The 21,599-nt window shown below is 33.5% G+C and overlaps 1 protein-coding gene across 1 annotated transcript; it reads left to right on the top strand.

The window, feature by feature from the left end:
• Positions 1–1,746: 1,746 nt before the first annotated feature.
• Positions 1,747–21,165, top strand: LOC149419057 (uncharacterized). The gene is made up of 9 exons (XM_089638096.1): positions 1,747–1,851; positions 16,701–16,817; positions 17,110–17,217; positions 17,303–17,457; positions 18,268–18,429; positions 20,135–20,241; positions 20,332–20,443; positions 20,533–20,663; positions 20,826–21,165. Exons 2-9 carry the CDS (start codon positions 16,782–16,784, stop codon positions 20,996–20,998), a joined length of 984 nt encoding a protein of 327 aa, XP_089494222.1. The 5' UTR covers positions 1,747–1,851; positions 16,701–16,781; the 3' UTR covers positions 20,999–21,165.
• Positions 21,166–21,599: the final 434 nt, after the last annotated feature.

Here is a 21,599-nt window from a genome sequence, read left to right as displayed (position 1 = left end):
TATGAATTTTATTGAAATTCCTTGCAAGGTTCTGGACACGTATGATACAAAAGTGTAACAGTACTTCTCTACAACTCTGGTAACTGCAGGGCCAGTCCTATGCGGGCGCAATTGAAGCAGTCCGCTCTGGGCGCCGAATTGCCAAGGCGCCAAAGCGCTGATTATTCCTCACCTAACACATCGCCCTTGAGATTATTTTTCATTAAAACGGCACTTCACGAAAACACAATCCAAATTTGTTGATTACAGCGACCTCCTACCTCCTACCATAGCGACACTGGTTTAGAAAAAGAGGGCCAAAATCCTACTTACGCCAGGCGCCGTTTAAAATTATAATTCTCTACAACTCTTTGGTACTGGAGTGTAAAAACTTTAATTCTCTACAACTCTGGTAACTGCGGTGTCAAAACGACACTTCCCTACAACTCTTCGGTACTGGAGTGTAAAAACTAAACAATGTCCTTAATTCTTATCGTACGGAAAGTCATATTCGAAAGAAAATTTTTTTCACGTAATCTTTTGGAATGTTGTGAAACGGAAACCTTTAAATTGTATCAAACGTAAAACTCAATAAAAAAGCGCAATGTTTATTTTTATAAAGTAAGTCCGCAAAGTATGTCTCTCGCTCAAAATCAAATAAAACTGCCCACCAAAGTATTTTTATTAAAGCTTGATCTCCCCTTAAATGACTTAGGACGGGTTGTTTCGGAGAATTTGAACAATTCTTCAAATTTCAAAGTTAATTTCCCAGTTCTGTGAAAGATTTTTTCAAGTTCTGTTATTATTTCAGTGTTTTCATGCAACTAGCCTGTGATCATATAATAACAGAACTTGAATAGGACTTTCACAGTGAAATGAACCTGGAAAATGAACGTTGAAATTTGAAGAATTGTTCAAATTCTCCGAAACAACCCGTCCTTAATGTGGGCAATATCGCTCGCCAGGCCAGATATTGCCTGAGCGATATTGCCCAGGTTCGGAATCACTGATCTAAACCATAAATAGCAAAAACTTGATAATATAGTTAAATAATTTTTTCTAGGTATTCACATTTTAATTTCTAATTTAAATTGACAATTTGTTCGCTAATAAGGAGAGTTGTTAACCTCTAAGAGAGTGAGTTTCTTAGAGAAAAAAGTGTTCAAAGAGTATTTTTTACCTCAATAATTGTATTTTTATTTATTATTTCTTTTTTTACATTAGAATTTTTAACCTCACTAGCTCACCTGTGTTGATGTTAATAATTTTACAAAATAATAAAATAAGTATTTAGAATATGTTTTAAAATACATGTATTTGTAGTCACATAATATCAAAATGACCGAATTATTCAGATTTCAATAATAAAAAAAAATATTTAGTATCATATTAATAGGAGGATTTCTATAACTATGTCCATACTCCTTTACTCCTTTTTTTTCCGAACGTGCATATTATGGCCATACTCTCCTAAAGGTTAAAAAACATGATCACTCTGACAATTTTCTTATTTGATAAAATGTCTGTGTTTGTTGAACTTTGATATATAATTATATTTGAATACATAATTATTATCTAATATGTATTGGGTCTAATGGCTTATCTAAATGCTTTATGAGGTTCACTGATAAGGTTTTAATCTTCAGGTGTTCAGTGAAGTTGACATCTAAATACCCATTTATCTGGTAGTTATCAAACTACATTTAAGTAAGTACAATGGTTCTAACAGTGATTTTAACTTTGTTTGTAATTCTAATCTTGCTCTATGTGTGGAGACCATTTAAGCCACCGATAGTTGGAATATACAGGCAGAAAAATGGCTTCTACTATCTGAAATATTGTGTTTTTTTTCTGTTTCTATCAACCAGACGGGTATGTTTGATATGAATATTATTATTATTTTTAAGTAGATTGGGATTAAAATTCTATTTTCATATCAGAAGACAGTAAATAGCTACTCTACTTAAATGATTTATGCATTAAATTTCATGAAGAGAGACGATAGAGATTAAATTGGCAAAATTAAATTGTATTTGGATTAATTAGGTGACATTATTATCAGTGGATTTTTCAATAATTATGTACTATGTCCCTAAATGTAAATTAGAAACTTTTGAGGTAAAGAAAATGTCTAGTTTATGTGAATAGGGGGAGTTTATAACGAACCATCTAATTTATCAGCATGTATTTATTATACAGGTTTTCCAATAAGAGGTGTTATTTTGATATTCAATCGTAAAAGATCAACGGTTTCGTTGCTTGTATGGCACTTAGCGCCGTCTTGTTGAAAACAAACGTTGTCCAGATCAATATCATCCAATTCCGGTCATAAAAAATCATTAATCATCTCTCGATAGCGTAATCCATTCACCGTAACTGTTGCTCCAGCCTCATTTTCGAAAAAGTAAGGTCCAATGACTCCGCCGGATCATAAACCGCACCAAACAGTCACACGTTGAGGAAAGAGAGGCTTTTCAACAATAACTCTTGGGTTTTCCAAGCCCCAGATGCGACAATTTTGCTTGTTAACGAAGCCACCGAGGTGGAAATGGACCTCATCACTTAAGATGATTTGCATTTGATTCACTCAAGTGAATTTTAATAATTTCAATGCGTTGTTGAAGCGTGTATCGTTCCATTTTTATTAATAGCGTAGTTTCTACTTGTCAAATGTCAAAAAATGACAACTTCAAAAGTAACATCTACCGAAATAGCGGGCTATTCAAAATAACACCTCTTATTGGAAAACCCTGTATTTATTGTTTTTGTGTTTAATTCGTAGAACACCGTTTAATTTAAAAAAAAATTTAACAAAATCAAATTTAATAATGGCTTTCTGGCAAAAAAAAGTGTAGTGTGTTGTGCCTTGAGGTTTCTTCTCCCTCCTGATCTTCCAGGAGTCACTTTTCGCTGCTGATTTCCAGATATTTATAAACTTTTTTACTTCTGTCATTTTCCATACTATTGTTGTAGTTGTTTACTGTTGTGAATAATGGAGGAAGATTTCCCTCCTGGACCCCCTACAAAGCCCCCAGATCCCTCTCCGGACCCCCCAGACGGGGAAAATGTAGAAATTTCTGACAGTGATTCTGTCATTTTGACTTCTACCAAAAAAAGGAAATTTACTCCTTCTTCCCCAATAAAACTTGACTCGCCTTCGACTTCACAGTCCCCACCAGCACTTTCTCAACTTCCTCCAACAAACTTTTATTCTCCTCATTCCCGTGGCCCATTCATAGTATACGCCCAAAAAACTGAGCAAGTTAAAACCATCCACCCTCTTGAATTTGGCAAATTCCTATCAAATAGCAAGAACCTTTCAATCAAGCCTGGAGGTGTAAAAGCCGAGGGTCGCTTCCGAATCTCCGTCGAATTCCTCTCAGGGCCAGCTGCCAACAGTTTCATCAAAAATATCTTCATTTCATCTAATTCAAAGTTCAAGGCATATATCCCTACTTTCAATGTCACTCGCATGGGCCTGGTCAGAGGTATCTCGACCGATCTGTCCATCGCAGAAATTCTGTCTTCACTTTCAACCCCCCAACACATTGGCAATCCCATAAAAGCCAGGAGGCTAAATTACAAGGACTCCTCTGAGGGTATAATTTCTTGGAAGCCCTCCCAATCTGTCGTTATCACCTTTGAGGGTCAATCTCTTCCCTCCCATATATATTTATTCTTCAACTCATTACCAGTTGAAATGTATACTTATCCCACCACTCAATGCTTCAATTGCTGCCGTTTTGGTCATACCAAAGCTGCATGCAGATCTCAACACAGATGTTTTAAATGTGGAGAAAACCACGCAGCTGACCAATGTTCTTCTTCCTCCTCACCTAAATGTTTTAACTGCTCAGGCTCACATACAGCCATCAACACTTCTTGCCCAGAACAATCTCGCCAAAAAAATATTAAAATTTCTATGGCCTCTCAGAACTTGTCTTTTCTGCAGGCTTCTAAACTATTCCCGCCAGTCAAAAAATCATTTGCTGAGGCTGTATCCAGCAACTCCTCATCAAACCCTCTTCCTTCCTCTACAACAACTTCTCGTTCAACTAAATTCACATACAAAAATGCTATCTCTAAACCGGCTCCTGGATACGATCAGCAACAACACAACTCACTGCTCTTAAATCCCAATGGTTCATCTCTTTCAAATGCCACAAATGGGTGTGCAAATAATTATAATCCCTCCTCAATGAACTCTCATAAACTTTCTGAAAAACTCTCCCAAGACAATTCTTCATTTATCCAAACTCTTATTATGCTTCTAATTGACCTCATTTCTTCTCAAACTAATCTACCGTCCAACGCTGCTACTATTATTTCCACATTGAAATCATTTATTCAAAATGACTCTTCAGGATGTCAGAATACTTCAGTGGAATAGCCGAAGTGCTATTTCTAACAAATCTGATCTCCTTAACCTATTAAATTCCAACTTTATTTCTTTGGCTGCTATCTCGGAGACTTGGTTTACTCCATCCACCCACTTTAATGTGGGAGGGTATTCCTGTCTCCGCGACGACCGCCCAGGAGGTACGGGCGGCGGTGCTGCCCTTTTTATTAAAAAATCAGTAAGGTGAGTTGGGGTAAGAGCACTGTATAAAATGAATAGATGAAGTTTAAAGTAATCCCATACGTCACAGCATTATCCCATCGCATTAAAATTTTTACACAAGGAATATTTACTATTCCTTAATCAAATTGTTTTATCGCAACAAGTTAATCTGCTGTTTTTTATTAGATTTTTAAGTATTGAAAAAAAAAGGTCTTGATAGATCCACTTACCCCGCCTCCGGGGTAAGTGAATCTAACCTCAATATTTTGATTTTTGGCTAAAGGAATAAAAATGTTTAATTGCCAATCTAATCAAACGCACTAAACACACAATTTCGCAATTTAAAAATATTGATTATAGTAGAATATATATCATAAATCAAACATTATTTGGCAGATTGGGGTAAGTGCAACATTTTATGACTAGTGATGGGGCAACGAAAACAAACTTTTTTTTATGTACCTATTAGTATTATTTTTCACAATATTTACTAACAATGTTATTATAATAATATATATTTACTACTAATAACTGAAATAATATGTTTTTATAGGAACTAATTTCTTGGTTACTAGATTTTAAAAAATTACACAATATGTGGAAATAATAACGCCTTTGCGGAACCTTTTGTTTCCGACATTAAAATGATAAAAAAATAAAAAATAACGTTTTTTTACAGGTACGAGTTTATCTCATACAAAATCCCTTATTGAATATTAAAACCATTAAAGGACATTTTGAAAACGAATTCTCCTCTTCTCCCAGTTAAGGGGTTTGGCAAAACAGATATAATATCTGCGTTATAAATATCGGATTTTATTTTTTTATTCAATAATATTGTTATTGGGTTTATAAAAACAGTTTATTTTTAAACAAGTTCTGCTTTGTAATTATTATTACGCGTGACAGCTGTTTCGCCCTCTGAAGGCATTATCAAACTGTCAAAAAACTGAAAAAAAAAAAATCGGATACGTCATCAACTTTTGGGAATGAAAATACGTTACGATTTTCTCTGGTTAAATGTGAAACCCTTCGTACATATTTGACTGTCTTCTTATATTTTTCATTTTTTATAATATTTCCTATGTAATGTTTGAGGCTCTTCTTCGCTATAAATTTAGTATTTATCCAATCATCAACTTTTGTCCCAACGTTTAAATTTGGTTGTACATACAGTGCTTGCAAAATGCCATTAATGTCAATATACAGAACATCATCTAGAGGTACGTTATTTTTATTGTCTTCCATTAATAGATTTTGGAAATAGTCGCATTCATCTTCAGAACTAGACTTCCAATGAGATTCGCTGACAGATGTTTCGGACGCCAGGCTAGGCGTTTTTTTGTGATTTTTTTAAATTCATTTAGACTTCTTGCTTGAACTAATTTTCTTCTTCGATTCATTTAGTTTATTTTTTAAACGCTCTACGACATCATCATATGTTATGACCTCCGCACCATGTGCAACTTTCGTCTTTTTTACTTTAGCAGGTTCGTTTTTTTGTATAGACCTCAGCATAAGCTTCTCAAATGATTGTTTGACCTTTACAGAACACAGAAAATCTGAATTAGCTGTTTTAATTATTCGGTCTTCTAAAATTGTAATCTTCTTCAACGGGTTAAGGGAGTGATTTTTGGTAGTATAAGTAGAAGACTCGGAATACTGAATTGGGTCGTTTCCAACATGCAATACAAATTGTTCTTTAAAAGGTTTGGCATAAAATTTTTCAATATTTTCTATTGATGATAGTGGATTTTCAGGTAATGTTTTTGTTGGTTGCGCATTCCAATTGTGACTTGGTTTATCTATTTTTATGTTTTCCTCATCAATACACATTTCAAAATCAGTAGTAGTTATTATTTCTATGTCTGATACATTCATTGATTTTTTTTTAGAATCATATTTTAGCCAGCGTGCTAAAGATACAGGATCACATTTTTCCATATTTATAGCCATCCTATCTAGTGGATGAATCCCACTTTTTTTTAACCGTTTTTTATTACCTACTTCATTCTATACTTTATTTTTGAAATATCTTAATAATAAACTAATCTCGTTTGTAAAATACATTTATTTATTTATTTTATTCAATGTTTGTTTACATGGAAGGTTTTATAAATTTTATTGCAATATATTTAACCTCGCTAGGACAAGCCTGTGTTGAGGTTAATAATTTTATTAAGTATGAAAAAATATCACAAAATAATATGGGTACTTTAAAGTATGTATTTAAAGAACAGCATTGTTACGTTAATGTACCCATTCACAAACATTATAATATTGGTTATTTAGTAAAGCTACATTAATGTACTTACAAACATGGGTTATTTTTTGTTAATCTTTGTCATATTTCTAATGGTACTAATTAAGCTTGTGTTTCGTTTTTTTAAAGTAGTATGCACATCACTAGTAATATTTGCGTCCATACAAAAATATCAGGGGGAAGTGGATCTACAGTTTAGTAGCACTTACCCCAGCATGATAATTTATGGGCGAAGTGAATCTAGTCTCATAAATTACAATTCTTTAAGATATTCATAATGCAAATATATACACATCAAACCTCAATTCAATTATAGAGTACTCACCAATTTGTAACTTCCTAGCACAAGTTTTTGTCAAGTTATAGATAAATGAAGGCAGCGCTCACAACTCGCACGCAGACTAAAACCAACTGCCAAAATTTGAAGCTCTCTAACAACTCTCTGTGTTTATGAAGCAGTTCTATCTATATGTCAGAATGAGGATTTAGCTAATTATATTACATTCTCATAGATGGCAGCGCTGGAATATTGTATTCAAAGAAGTTAGAAGGCCTGGATGAACTTCCCCCAAAAATTCACTTACCCCAACTCACCTTATCATTTTCCCCAATAAATAATATCAAACCCCCCAATGCTGACTTCCAAATGGTTGCAGCTAAAATAAAGGATACATCCTTTATTTCAGTCTATCTTCCCCCAACAGCTCACTTCAATAAACAAATTTGGTTGCAAATTATAAGTCAACTAAGCCCTCCTTTCTTTATATTAGGCGATTTTAATGCCCATTCCCCCGTCTGGGGTTCTGCTTTCTCCGACCGAGATGGTCGAAGTGTGATGGATTTCCTAGATCAATCCAACCTTTTCCTTTTGAATGACGGATCTCCTACTAGGATCTCACGCCCCAGCACAAACCCCAGTGCAGTGGATCTCTCGATATGCTCTACTAGTCTAGCTTCTCTCACCTCGTGGGTGGTGTCCCCCGACCCTTGATCATTTCCCGATCACCATTACTTATCAAACTTCTTTCCAATCAGACAAGTCTCATATTTCGACAAAGATTAAAACAAAACACACCAAATGGGATGAATTTAACTCTCATATGGACAAGTTCCTACTAAATTTACCCGCCACCGATATATTTTCCGTCAAAGATGATTATAATAACTTCAAATCAATGCTCATAACTGCAATAAATAAATCAAATCCTCCCCCTAAAACTAAATCTCTCAAAAAACTCCCTCCAACTCCCTGGTGGGATGAGGAATGTTCCAAAGTAGTAAGAATTCGGAAAGCTAAATCTCTTTGCTATCGTTACAATATGACAATGGAGAACTATCTTAAATACAAAAACGCTGAATCCAATGCCAAAAGGGTATTGAGGTCAAAAAAAAGATCCGGATGGTACAACTTCTGCAGTTCAGTATCTCCGAACACTCCAATTTCGGAAGTTTGGTCTATGATCCGAAGATTTCGTTCCTCCTTCAGTTCACCATCTCCTCGAGCGTCTCATTCTAAATGGATAGATGAATTCTTGGACAAAATTGACCCCCCTTCTGTACCTAACTTAGACGAAATAACGCCCATCTATAATACTCCTATGTCTAATCATTGGCTAGACTCTCCATTCACCTTAATTGAGCTAAAAAATTGTTTATCAACAGTCAAGGACTCATCTCCAGGAAGAGATGGTATACCTTACAGCATAATCAAAAATAGTAATGATAATGTTCTAAACCACTTCTTAAGCATCTTAAATAAAATCTTCCAGACTGGTATAATGCCTGATGACTGGAGTTCTCAAATAATCATCCCTATTTTAAAAACAAACAAATCACCAAATTCTGGATCCAACTACAGGCCAATCGCTCTTTCATCCACCCTCAGTAAACTTTATGAAAAATTTATTAAAAACCGATTAGAATTTTTTGTTGAGAGTAAACAGCTTCTCTCTCCATCTCAATTTGGATTTAGGAAAAAAAATCCACTCAGGATAACCTTGCCATCATCAGCACTGATATTAATTTATCAATTTCTAAACAGGAAGTTTGTCTTGCCGTCTTTATAGATATAGAAGGCGGCTTTGACAATGTTTCCATCCCAATCCTTAAAAAAAAACTTCTAGGCCTTGGCCTTCCCCCCATGTTTGTACAATCTATTATTAATCTATTTCTAGATAGAAAAATTTTCATTGAACTTCCAGATATTTCTCCTCAAAGTAGGTCTATTTGGAAGGGTTTACCACAAGGCGATGTATTGTCCCCCTTACTATATAATATATACACATATGATATGCATATCACTATTCCCCCACAAATAAAAGTTATTGAGTTTGCAGATGACATAGCTTTCTTCTTATCATCCAAAATCATCCCTCTCGCCGTCAAATATCTTAACGAAGCCATGAATGCCCTTTGCACATGGCTCACGTTAAATGGTCTTGAACTTTCAATCCAAAAGACTCAGTGTGTCACCTTCTCAAACCGCCATAAAAACCCCCCGTTCAAATTTAATTAAAAATTTCTCCAATCTCCAACGCTTCTTAAGTAAAATTTTTGGGAGTAATATTTGATAGGAAACTCAAATGGTCTTCCCATATTAATAATTTAGTTACTAAATGCGAAAAAAAATTAAACATCATCAGATCATTATGGGGCGTTTGGTGGGGAGCTCACCCTACTTGCATTAAGTTGCTTTACAACGCACTTATTCGAAGTCATCTCGACTATGCCTGCCCACTTTTTAGTACTGCCTCAAAAAATGTACTTGATAAATTAGACAAAATTCAATCTAAATCTTTGGGAATAGTAACTGGAGCGATGCAATCGTCACCCATCAATTCCCTTCAAGTGGAATGTTCTGATCCTCCTCTTTATTTAAGGCTTCAACTATTTGCTGACAAATTTGTTCTTAAATGTTTAAATTCAAATGTCATCAGGTTATCCCCAGCGTCTCGTTGTTCATTGACTCAACCCATTCATCTACAATCAGAGCTTCAACTAAACCTCTTCCTGACATCTGTAAAAATTTTAAGTCTCTCTCAGAGCTTCACATCATCCAAAATGATCTACTTCCCTTATACAAATTAAAATATAGTCACGTCACCCTATCCCCAACAATATTAGAAGGGATCGGAATCCTTAAAAGTCATTCCGATCTCCCGGCCCGAACTGTCAATAATATGTTCAATGACATTATTTTATCTAAATGGCCCAACTTTTCTCTTTTATTTACTGATGGATCCAAATCTCCCGACTCTCCTAACTGTGGTATAGGTGTTAACGTTTACAATAATAATTCTAATGACAGAATATTTCATTCAATTTCAAATCAATTTTCAATATTTTCAGCCGAGTGCATTGCAATAATAGAATCTCTGAAATATATAATCAAAAATAATTTTGAACATTCCCTCGTTCTCTCTGACTCTCTCAGTTCCCTCCAAAAACTTAAATCCAGTCCTCTTCTTCATCCTGATGATCACTTTGTATGCCTTATTCGAGAGATGATAGCCTCCATTCAAAGCTCTGGTAAAACTGTAACTCTGATTTGGATTCCCGGACATGTTGGTATCATGGGTAATGATATTGCGGATGCCTTGGCAAAACAAGGAGCGTCCAACCCTGTTGTTACCCTCGTAAACCACATTCCCCTATCTGACATTTTTTCCATCATCAAAGATAGATCCCGCAATGTTTGGTCGGAGTATTGGCACATTGCTAGTCAATCCAAGGGAGCCTGCTATGCCTCAATACAAAGGACTATTCCATCAAAACCGTGGTTTCAGCAATTCCCTCATTTTTCCAAAAAATAAATTTCTTCACTCATTCGAATGAGGATCGGACATTGTTCCGTTCCTTCCCATCTTTTTAAAATTCACGTCGTTGACTCCCCAGATTGTACATTCTGTGGTCTAGAAGTGGGAACTTTAGATCACATATTTTTTGGTTGTCCCTCTCTAAACAAATATCCTCTCTTCTATCAAGCCTTATCTAAAAATTGCCTCCCCTCCATTCAACATCTCATCTCTTCTAAGTCTGAACTCGACTCCAATTTTCATTATAATTTTGAAATTTTCCAATTTAAATAAAATTAATATTTAAATTCACCTTTCATTTTTCAATAATTTTAAATGATGGCCAAGAACACCCTTGAAGGGTGAAAGCCAGAAATAATGGAAAAAAAAAATAATAATATAATTATTAAGTTCTGCAAGTATAGGTAACGCAACGAAAGAAGGAAGCAATAAAAATGCTTAGAATTGATGTATTGGTCTATCTGTGTGAACGTCAAGCGCCGCCCACTAACGCGATAAGGCTCTCTGTCTTGCTTACGCTCACTTATTGTAACTAGTTAGAAGAGAGGCAAGTTTTAACAATACCGTTACGGGGTATACTTACGGGGTGTCCTATTCATTCAGTTCGTTATTTGATTTAAACATACGTGCACCTACATATCGCAAGTGAAATAATTACCAATTTTTGAATTTGAAATAATAAATAGTTTTCATCATTTTTAATTCGAATTAGTAGATTTACAGAGTGTTTTTAAAGTGTGCAAGTGAATATTTATTACAAAAATGGTATGGAAAGAATCTCCTACTTATGATCTCACTGAAGAAACCACTCATTCACTCTGAATGCAATTATTGATGTTTTCCGAAATGACCCTGTAAAAAAAATCACATCTTTGCGATTCTTTCAAAGACATAAAGAAACCATCCCTTCGTTAAAATAGATAAATAAATATTCTAGGAAACGATAAAATTTTGGAAATGTGGGTTAATTATACTTCTAGGAAATATATCAAATTAACATTAAACATGCTTTGTAAAATAAATATTTCTGGTCAGAATAATAATTATTCCCCGAAAAACAATTAGGTATAAATTCCAATTGCCGTAATTTCCGTGAATTAGGGTCATTATCGATGGAAGTTTGTTATGTACAGCATTCTTACATAAATGACTAAGAATTGTTAGCAATACCATTGTCTTTTTTAAGAATACCTACCCATTTGAATTCAATCCTGAAAATTATCACATTAGTTTAGAAAAAAAAATGATAAACTTCAATATTTCAATAACGATGTCGTAAAACAAAATAAGTTTTATGTGACCGACTTCAACACGCTTTGGCTTAGGACGGGTTGTTTCGGAGAATCTGAACAATTCATCAAATTTCAGCATTCATTTTCCAGTTCCACGAAAGATTTTTTCAAGTTCTGTTTTTATTTCAGTTTTGTCTAGCCAATAACCTATAATGATATATTAACAGAACTTGCATAGGACTTTCACAGACCCCGGAAATGTACGTTGAAATTTGATGAATTGTTCAAATTCTCCGAAACAACCCGTCCTAAGAGTTCTCAATTGTGAAATAATCATCAATTGTTTTTTTTTTCAATCTTAAATCGAAACACGCTGTATGTAAGTTTTGCATCTGTGTGAGTACTGTGATGAAGCCAACTTAACTTGCGAGACCTATACCTACTACTACAAAAACCAAAAAATACTTGTTGTGGTTTCATTTAACATGTTTTACATGCTACAATTGTGATTGATTTAAAGGGTTTTTAATGGTATCTACATGCACATGCCATTGTTTAGCTGAAAATGTTGCTATTTCATGGCATGTTATCAATCGATTATCTTCTGTGGTTGACGAGTATCCAGATGATTAATTGTGGATGGAAAATCATTAATTTCCCTTTCAATATACTTACCGTATATTTTGCACTAGCAATTTTTTCCCTTTTTCGCACTTATTAGATTTGGAACATATAAATATGTTATATACCATAAATTGATTCTTGTGTTCATGTAAAAGATGGCCACCAAAAGTGTTTTCCTATTTTCAAGTTTATATTATTCTTTAATTATTTTCCTTCAAATCATATTACTTCAATGAACATAACTTTGTAATGTGATATAATAAAAGTTTAATAAAAAATGATATTTCATTCCTCCAAACATTCCAAATTATTATAAATCTCAAAACTTGTTTGTCAGTTAACATGGTCTACACCGAGCAGCTCAATTGTTTAAATTCTGTGAAACAACCCGTCCTTAGTAGTGCATAGTAGATGCCAAAGACATGAGAAACCATAAACATGCCGATAAGGGTAATCGACCGAAGAGGGGAACAAACCATGTTGCAAGGAGAGAAGTGGCATAGGCGTCACCACTTCAACGACTGGTCAATCAATGAATCAGACAGTTTACAGGCAACTCGCATTCTACTATCAATATTAAGACTTAGAAAGTACAATCTGCTTACTAAGTTAGAGTCCTTTTTACAATAGCGGGCGAATTGCTAGCATCACTAATAAACAATATTGCAAACTATCTCTACCCCACCATGCGTTGCTGTGGCTCAGTCTGTCTGCGCAGATAGAGAAACAATATGGCGTGTTGCTTTTATGTCCAACATATGGCACCGTTTTTCAAAGAGCATGTTTGTCCAGCAACTGTTTTTACCTGTCACAGGTGACATCTATATAATACAGGGATATAAAAACACATGGGTATTCGAATGCAACGATGTGTCAAAATTTCAAAGCAATTGGTAAAGAATTTTCGAAGATTTAAGATTTTGAACAAACGAACATACTTTTATTTATATAGATATCTTGCAAAAATGTGCCACTTGTTTCCAAAATCGAATACATATTTGGTTAAGACACTTTTACAAATGAGTTATAATTTACTTACCGCAATAACAAACACGTGCACACTGAGATATATATTTAGGGTTGTCACACAAAGGCTCCTATCATAAAAATAATACAATCATCTTTGTTTTTCTAATTATTCCTCACAGAAATAATTTAATTAAAATAATATAAAGCAGGTGTATTATTATTTACGACCATGTGTAGTAGATACTGTCAATATATTATCTACTAATAGTTGCTTGTAATGGCTTTAGTCGTGTTTAGTGACCAGATCTGCTTAGTCAGGCACTTGTCACCACTGCCTCCAGTAACACAGCATGGCCGGGAGTGGGGATGCCATGGTCCGCAACCTGTTACATATAAATAATTTTTGTGAATTATTTAATTTAAATAATGCGTAATCACCTAAGTGCTTAGCCATAATTCTAAACAAGAATAAATTTTGATGTATTTTTTAACAGACTTTTGAAAAAAGTTATAGGTATTTCTATAAGGGTACAATAATTTCACTGTGAATAAAGAAATAAATATTGAAACTAAGCAACATAAAATATATAATACCACAGAGGAAATATAACATTATCAAACCATAAGAAACAATTATTTGTGTATTATATTAAAGTGCACAAGGCACATCCCTGATTCTCTAGGAATATATATGTATTTTTGTGTCGCTATGCAACCCGATGTGATAGTATTAGTCAGCTCGGTTAAAAATGGATATCCGGATCCTGCACAGAAAGGTTCCGCAATAGACTGCGCTGCAAACCGTTACTATACTTTGGCGAACTTTACTTTTCTGTGCAAGGTCTGGTTACTTCAATGTTCGCTCGTTGGCGATTCTTATTTTGTTTAAGCGCTTGTTATATGATAGCGAAATTTCGCAAACTGTCAAAATGTCTTCATTTTTTTGTCACTAGAGGGCGGTAGTTGTACATTAATGAACATGTTAAAATATAACATCACATGTGCGTTTGTCGCAAAGCAATGATCGTATAATATGAATGTGAAATATTAAGTAAAACAAACAACTTAGTAAAAAGGTATGACTTATTTGCATAACCTACTATTTCGGTAAAGCATTTAATTTGACATTTTTTATAAATGTTTCATCATTCACTTGCTGTTGTCATTAGTGTTGAGGAACATTTCCGATACATATAGTTTGTTTTACACGGTGTTCGGAAACTCGTGGTATAAACGGTAAAACCCTTTATAGGTCATAAGCTAAAAACGGATAGTTTTGAGACCTGCAACATTAAGGTTTATATTTCTTTATGTTTCCAAGTTATAAGCCCTTGGGTTGTAATCATTCTGAGGTAACGCACAGAGGTGTAATCGAACCAACCGCCCGAAGTTCGCACATGTTGAGTAAATTTACGAAAATCGCGTCCTGGTCAGTTTCTCTATAACATTATCAAAGCAGTTATTCCCCTGTAACGCAAATAAATAAAAGTACATTTTCCTTACCAACCTGTCGTTTTGTAATGAAAACAATAATTTTATATCATTTTTTTTAAATGGACACCGGTCAGAAAAAAACCCGCTGGAAAATCGAAAATTTCAAAAAAGCTAAGAAAAAAAAAGTTTTTTTCTGTTCATCAAAATGAATATAGAATACATAAATAAAACCATTAAGGGCGTATCGTTTAAAAAAAGTTGTCCTATAAATGGATAACTTGTGAATAACCTTTCATTTATTGACAATTTTGGGTTATGACTTTTTTTATTTGAGCTTTCGTTTTAGAGAAAATCGAAGGTGGATTTATTTGGTGAATTTCTTAATTTTATATTTGATAGAATATCTATACATATTAATAACATCATTAATAAATTGACCTCGAGAAATAAAAGAAATTTTATTTTTTTATTTATATATTTGTTAAATTATACTGTGTTATTTAGTACAACTAAACAATAATCTTTTTTCATTTATTCGTTACTTGAAGCATACCTTGTTTGGAGTATTTTTTCCGGCTGCTATGGATAAATCATGTGTTGATCTACAAAGAGAAAAATAATATAATTATTTGAAACTGTACAACACAACACATAGATAGAATATCTTTGATTTGACAATGTGTGAATGGTTACGTGTTTATACGCGGAAAGGTGATATGAACTAAAAATGATCCGGCGTGAGATGGTAATTTTTGGTTCAATTACCAAACGTGTCCTATGAAAAAACGTCCAATCTCCCACTTAGTCAGAGCGCGTAAAGACAATGAATTCTCTCACACACACTTGCATAAAGATGCCGCCAGTAAACAACATGACGTTAGTGCTAACCGTTAGGAAAAGGAACGCATTTAACGCATATAGAATGTTGGATTTTACACGTTTCAAAGAATTTGACACTTGAAAATATACAATACGTCAAATTTATATGAAAAAAGAGAATTTGTGAGTACTTACTGTTTTCGTAGCTTCATAAGATTATTGCAATTCTTTAAGTGAGTCGGTATTCTACTTTTAGACCCATTAATGAAACATTTTGATGGCATTTTCGAAATATATACGCCGTAAAACAGGGAGCCTATAGCTCCACCGCCATCACCGGGGGCTTCCATCCCGGAATAAGTAAAAAACTGTGAAATGCGTTGAAAATTTGGTGCAAGATGAAGTATTTATTTAATTGTTAATATCCACAGATAGCATAACGATAATAAGAGGCCGTACTTCTACAGATGTGTGTATTATATACATATTTTTAATTAAAAATATAGTGTAAAGCCGTTATTGACGCCATAATCATACATCCAAGTTTTAAAAGTGGGTTGTATGGTGTATCAATGTTTTTATTTTTTATAGTCGAATGCCTACAACAACTACAAAAAAAAATAGGCAGACTGAAAAATAATAGTCCATTAATTGGTATAAAAAAATATGAAGTCTGAGAATGACATACGAAAGGTAGTATTAAGCCGTTTTAGGGAGCTGTTTTCCAGCAAATCACCATTATGCCCTATAACCCACTCGCTGGAACCCTCTTGGTGCCAAAATGATTGTCACATGCTTTGCCTCTTGCTTGTCGAAATGATACACAGATTTTATGTTATGGCATGTCTTCTGTTTCTTATGTCTATGGTAGTTGCACTACATTTTATTTTCTCAGCATTGGAATGCATAACTACATTATATAAATAAAATGTAACTTTGTACGTGTTTAGAAATTAGGCATTTATTGTAAATAATATTATTCAAGAGTTATAATTTCTGTCCAGTATCTGAACAAGAGGAAACGGGCCAAAGCAGAAGTAACTCCTCCTGTAGATGGACTGATTGTGACTAAAGAAGATGAATTGATGGATGCACCCCAAAAACTGCAAGATCACCCACAAGTAAGTATGTTAACATATTTAAATAAATTGAGGGCTTAAAGTCAAACAAGGTTATCTACGAAAAAACATACAAAGATGTTATTCTAGCCCTTAAAGTCAAATAAATTATATACAAAAAAAAACATACCAATAATTCGAGGGCTTAAAGTCAAACAACGTTATCTACAAAATGTAAATAATTAGTATTGGCATGTTTATTTGTAAATAACGTTGTTTGACTTTAAGCTCTCGAAATTTAAACATAAATATTGCATCAAATAATATGTATTCTATTTATTTACTCTTTCCACAGGCTATAGATGCAGTTTACTTCAATGGATCCTCGAGCAATGGGGCCGCTTTGGTGTGTGGAGTTGCAAGGCGTCCTAAGGGAGTTTGCAATGCATTCTTGTACCTCAGGGTAAACCAACCACTAACTTCATAACACATATTATATTACCATTTCATCAAGTGGTGCATTTTCTCATTAAATTTACTTATTTTAGGTGAAGGGGGGTGAATTACTTTTGACACCAAAGCTACCAGACACAACCTTGCAACAAACTACAGAAGAAGAAGGGCGCTATCAGGTTGAAGGGATAAATCTATATCCCCTTGATCCCATGAGAACATGGAAATTACAATACAATGGAAATATGAAGTAAGACTTGTTCACATTAACTTATAATCTTTGATAGGCCCATAGTATCGCATGTTTCACCCTATTTCTTGACAGCCCAGTCCCTTCAATCAAGTTTACCAGGGTTGATATTGGGTTTTGTCAATATCTCCTGGTTCCACAATGAGGTTTACAGATAAGCTGGACATCCTTATTACGCACAAATTATCTCAAAAACCCTAAGCATCAGTTCAATTACAATGAAGAGCATCTATTTCAGTCTCCAGAGAGGCAAAATAATGCATTTTAAAAGTATTTTGTTAAAGTTTGTTGTTTTCACTCGGTTCATTACTAGTGATGTGATATTATGGGAAACACGTTTAGAGGTTACTTTTTCTTCTTCTTTTATTTAACCCAACCTAAGAATCTAAGATAGGTTTGGGTTTAATTAAAAAGAAGAAAAAAACTGTTTTTTTTTAAGATTTTTCTTTATGCCTTCTGATTACCGGTTAGTGCACCTGACCGGCAATCAGAAGGCTGCGGGTTTGATTCCCATCGGCGGCATTAATTTTTTCAATTTACATGGTTGTTTCAGGCTAATAATTATTGCTTATAATAAGACATTAACACCATAGATGAATGATGCTTCTTCATCCACTTCACATTTCCTACAACTATTGGCGCTTTCCACTCTCAACAGCTGAATGTGTTTACTGAAGTGGAACCGTCCTGTTAATATCTATCTTACTATCTGATTTTCTAACCATTTGAGCAGTTGCCTGTTTGGACCGTCTATGATCACTTTGGATTGTCTGATGGTAAACATAACTTGGGCTTTAAATTAATTTATAGGTTGGAAAGTGACCCAAGCAAGTCTGTAAAAGTGGAATTAGATGCCACATTCAATACTGCCTATCAGCATTTCAACTACGATTGTGATATGTCACCATCCAGTATGGCCAAAGATGTGGCCAGGGAAGTGTGGACTGAAGAATACTTCAAAACACTGCAAACGTGAGTAATTCTAATTATATATTGTATTCTATTTCCTTTTCAACTAAACCAAATTCGGTAGAATAGTAACAATACCTCTAACTTCCAACATTTCCCATACACAATTTAAAACTATTCTTTGATCTTATAACTTCCAGTAAACAAATTACTTTCAATCGGGTTTTGGCATACCATACGTCTCGTAAGAGGTTAAATTTACATTGCACACTTTTTGTCTACATAAATCGAACTCGCATTACTACTTTACTATACTATTATTATTATGAAAATGGAATTATTGTGATATATTATTTATGTTTTACAATATGGCTTCTTTAAGATATTTTCCACTGTACCCGAAAAACTTTTAAAAACAAATTAACCTTACAATGTACCTTAAGAGGAAGCTACAAGCCAAAAATGTGTATTTCTTGGTATACCTTAGGCTAGCTTTAGACTTGTAAGTTTTTTCGTAAATTTACGACTTCTAGCCAATGGGCATATTGGATTTTCAAAATGCAATATGCCCATTGACTAGAAGTCGTAAATTTACGAAAAAACTTACAAGTCTAAAGCTAGCCTTATATTGTAGGTAATAGACATTAAAATCGCTTGACAAACGGAATCTAGAAACGTTCGATATCAAGCACAAAACTGGTTTTTATTTATTTTGTAAATAATTTTATAAGAAAGCAAAAAAGTTAATCAAGTGAAACTATCACAGATAATCTTAGCTATAATACTGTATTTTTAAAAAGTTGTTTCCTTTATGCGTTCATACATTTCTATTGAAAAAAATTTTTTTTTGAAGTTTACATTTATATTTTTTATTGAGTAATTTATTTTTTAATTTGTATTTTACTAAAGCGAAACGATAGGAAAACCTTCAATTTATCTAAAGCATATTTTTTGGTATTCATAATGTCCACCAATTTGTTATAAAGATTAATCAAAATAGTGATTTGGCATTAAGCTTCGCCTTAATCACAACAATTATTTTTATTGTTTGTCTATTCTTTTAATTAATGTTTTACAAATGTTTTTAAATATCTACTTTCTTCCCAACCTGTAACCATAAAAATGATTGTAAATGAAACTTAACTGGTTTATCTCTATTCAACTTAAATGTAAAATTAATTCACATGTACAACTGTCTGTTTCCTAAATAAAGAAAAATAAAAATAAATAAATACATTCTGATGGCAGTATGCTACACTAGCGCCTCCTACTGGCACGAGTTCTGTAGTTTGGTTTTCTTTAATATATTTTAGTGGATTTTATGCGAAATATTTTCATTATTTTACATCAATTAATATAGATTTTACATTAATAAATTATAGAAGACAAAAATTAAAAAAAAAATAGCTTATAATTTAAAATATTAAAGCAGTCATTAGGTTATAAGCCTACCACAACCACCAAATACTACAGAAATTCAATTATTTTTCTTGAAGGAATGCAACATGCCACACTAACGCCTCTAGCGGCCAGAGTTGCTAGCCAATACAAGTTTAGTAAATACTGCCAATATTTTACTGGACTTGGGTGTACATATTCATAAATAAACCACGTATTGTTAATATTCTAGGTTATTTGGTTTTATTTCTGTGGGTTGGTGTTGCCGTTATAAAATATATCAAAGGCAATGAAAGTGCTGACATAAAATAATTATTATATCCATATTTTACCCCTACACGGGATTAAGTTTATTATATGACTTTTTCAGACTTCATCAAACTCACTATGAGCAACATGGAATAATTAAAGGAACAGTGAAGATTGATGGAACCGAACATAATCTTTACGTAGAATCTGTCAGAGATCACAGTTTCGGTAGTTAAAAAAAATATACATAATAAAAATAAATTATTTAAAAAATTGCGGCGTATTGAAATGAGCTAACATATTTCCTTTCATCCTCAGGTAAAATGCGCGATTGGAAAAATTTCCACCGATATGGTCTTCACTTTTTTGCTTTGGAGAATGGCGATCGCATTACAGTCGGCAAGATTTGCTTACCTGTTTGTTTTTCAAGGTTTGAATAAACTTTTAATATTTACAAAATATTTTAAAATACAAAAAAAATAAATACATACGTTTAATAGCATTCATTGTTTTTTTCAGTCTAAGCATTGGATTCTTGTGTAAAAAATCAGACAATAAACTGTATCCTGTTGACTGGTGTAATCTGGAGCTATTCCGACATGGTGAAAATTTGACTCCACCTCTTGATTATGCTTTTCAATTTAGTGCAGGTAATTTATATTTATTTTATTTACATTGTATTCTTCTTTCATCTGCCATGGGTTTTCATCGACGGGAAAGGGTTGATGGTCTGTTTAGCATGTTTATAAAATAATATTAATATCAGTTTTTAATTCTGTGTAAAATACAAGTTTTCCTTTTGGTAATTTCAGGTGGCCAGTTGTACACAGTACAAGTAGACGTTAAGGACTCCCCTACGTTTTTCATTGGAGATGAACACGAAAGTAGGGTTGTTGAGAGACTATGCCATTTCAATGTGAACGGAGTCAAAGGGTGGGGTGCTGCTGAATGGCAATACAGAAATCTGAATAGAAATATTATTTGAAGATGCTCTCCTAGGTACCTACCAACATTAAGACTGGCAATGCCTCTTTTAAATAGAAGGTCGAATTTTGAATTTGGAATATGTACACGAAAAAATGGAGGGATATTTATTTTTCTGTGATGTGTTTTGACAGGTGTTTTATTAATTAACTCACTGTAGAAGTTTTCCAAACGTGAAGTGTTTTATTTATCCTGTAAAATGAAATGCATAGTTGAATAAATAAAATGTTCCAACAGATCTTTTTTTATTTTAAAATGAAATGCCTTAAAGGCGACATAATTACATAGGTATCAATAATTTTGTGTTAAGAAAATAGGAATGACAATATTCTGTAGGTACTATACTTACAACATTTTACGAAAAATTTGAATAAATATGTAATTTCGAAAAGATTACAAAAAAGTTGTCAAATAAGTCATAGATACATAATATAATTGAATTTACGCACTTTAGAAGTGCGAGCAGCAAAGAAAACTATTATTGACTAGATTTATATTAATATTATGGACTAGACAAGACAAAATTAACCTAATTTAACAAACAAAACTAGTTATTTAACAAATCAAGGCCTCCCAATCATGCTTAAACTTATTATTGAGGT

This window comes from Hesperophylax consimilis, chromosome 12, assembly GCF_061612785.1.
Source record: "Hesperophylax consimilis isolate HC1 chromosome 12, BYU_Hcon_1.0, whole genome shotgun sequence".
Lineage (NCBI taxonomy): Eukaryota > Metazoa > Arthropoda > Insecta > Trichoptera > Limnephilidae > Hesperophylax > Hesperophylax consimilis.
The sequence above is the reverse complement of the archived record's forward strand: the minus strand, read 5'-3'. Positions and strand labels throughout refer to the sequence as shown.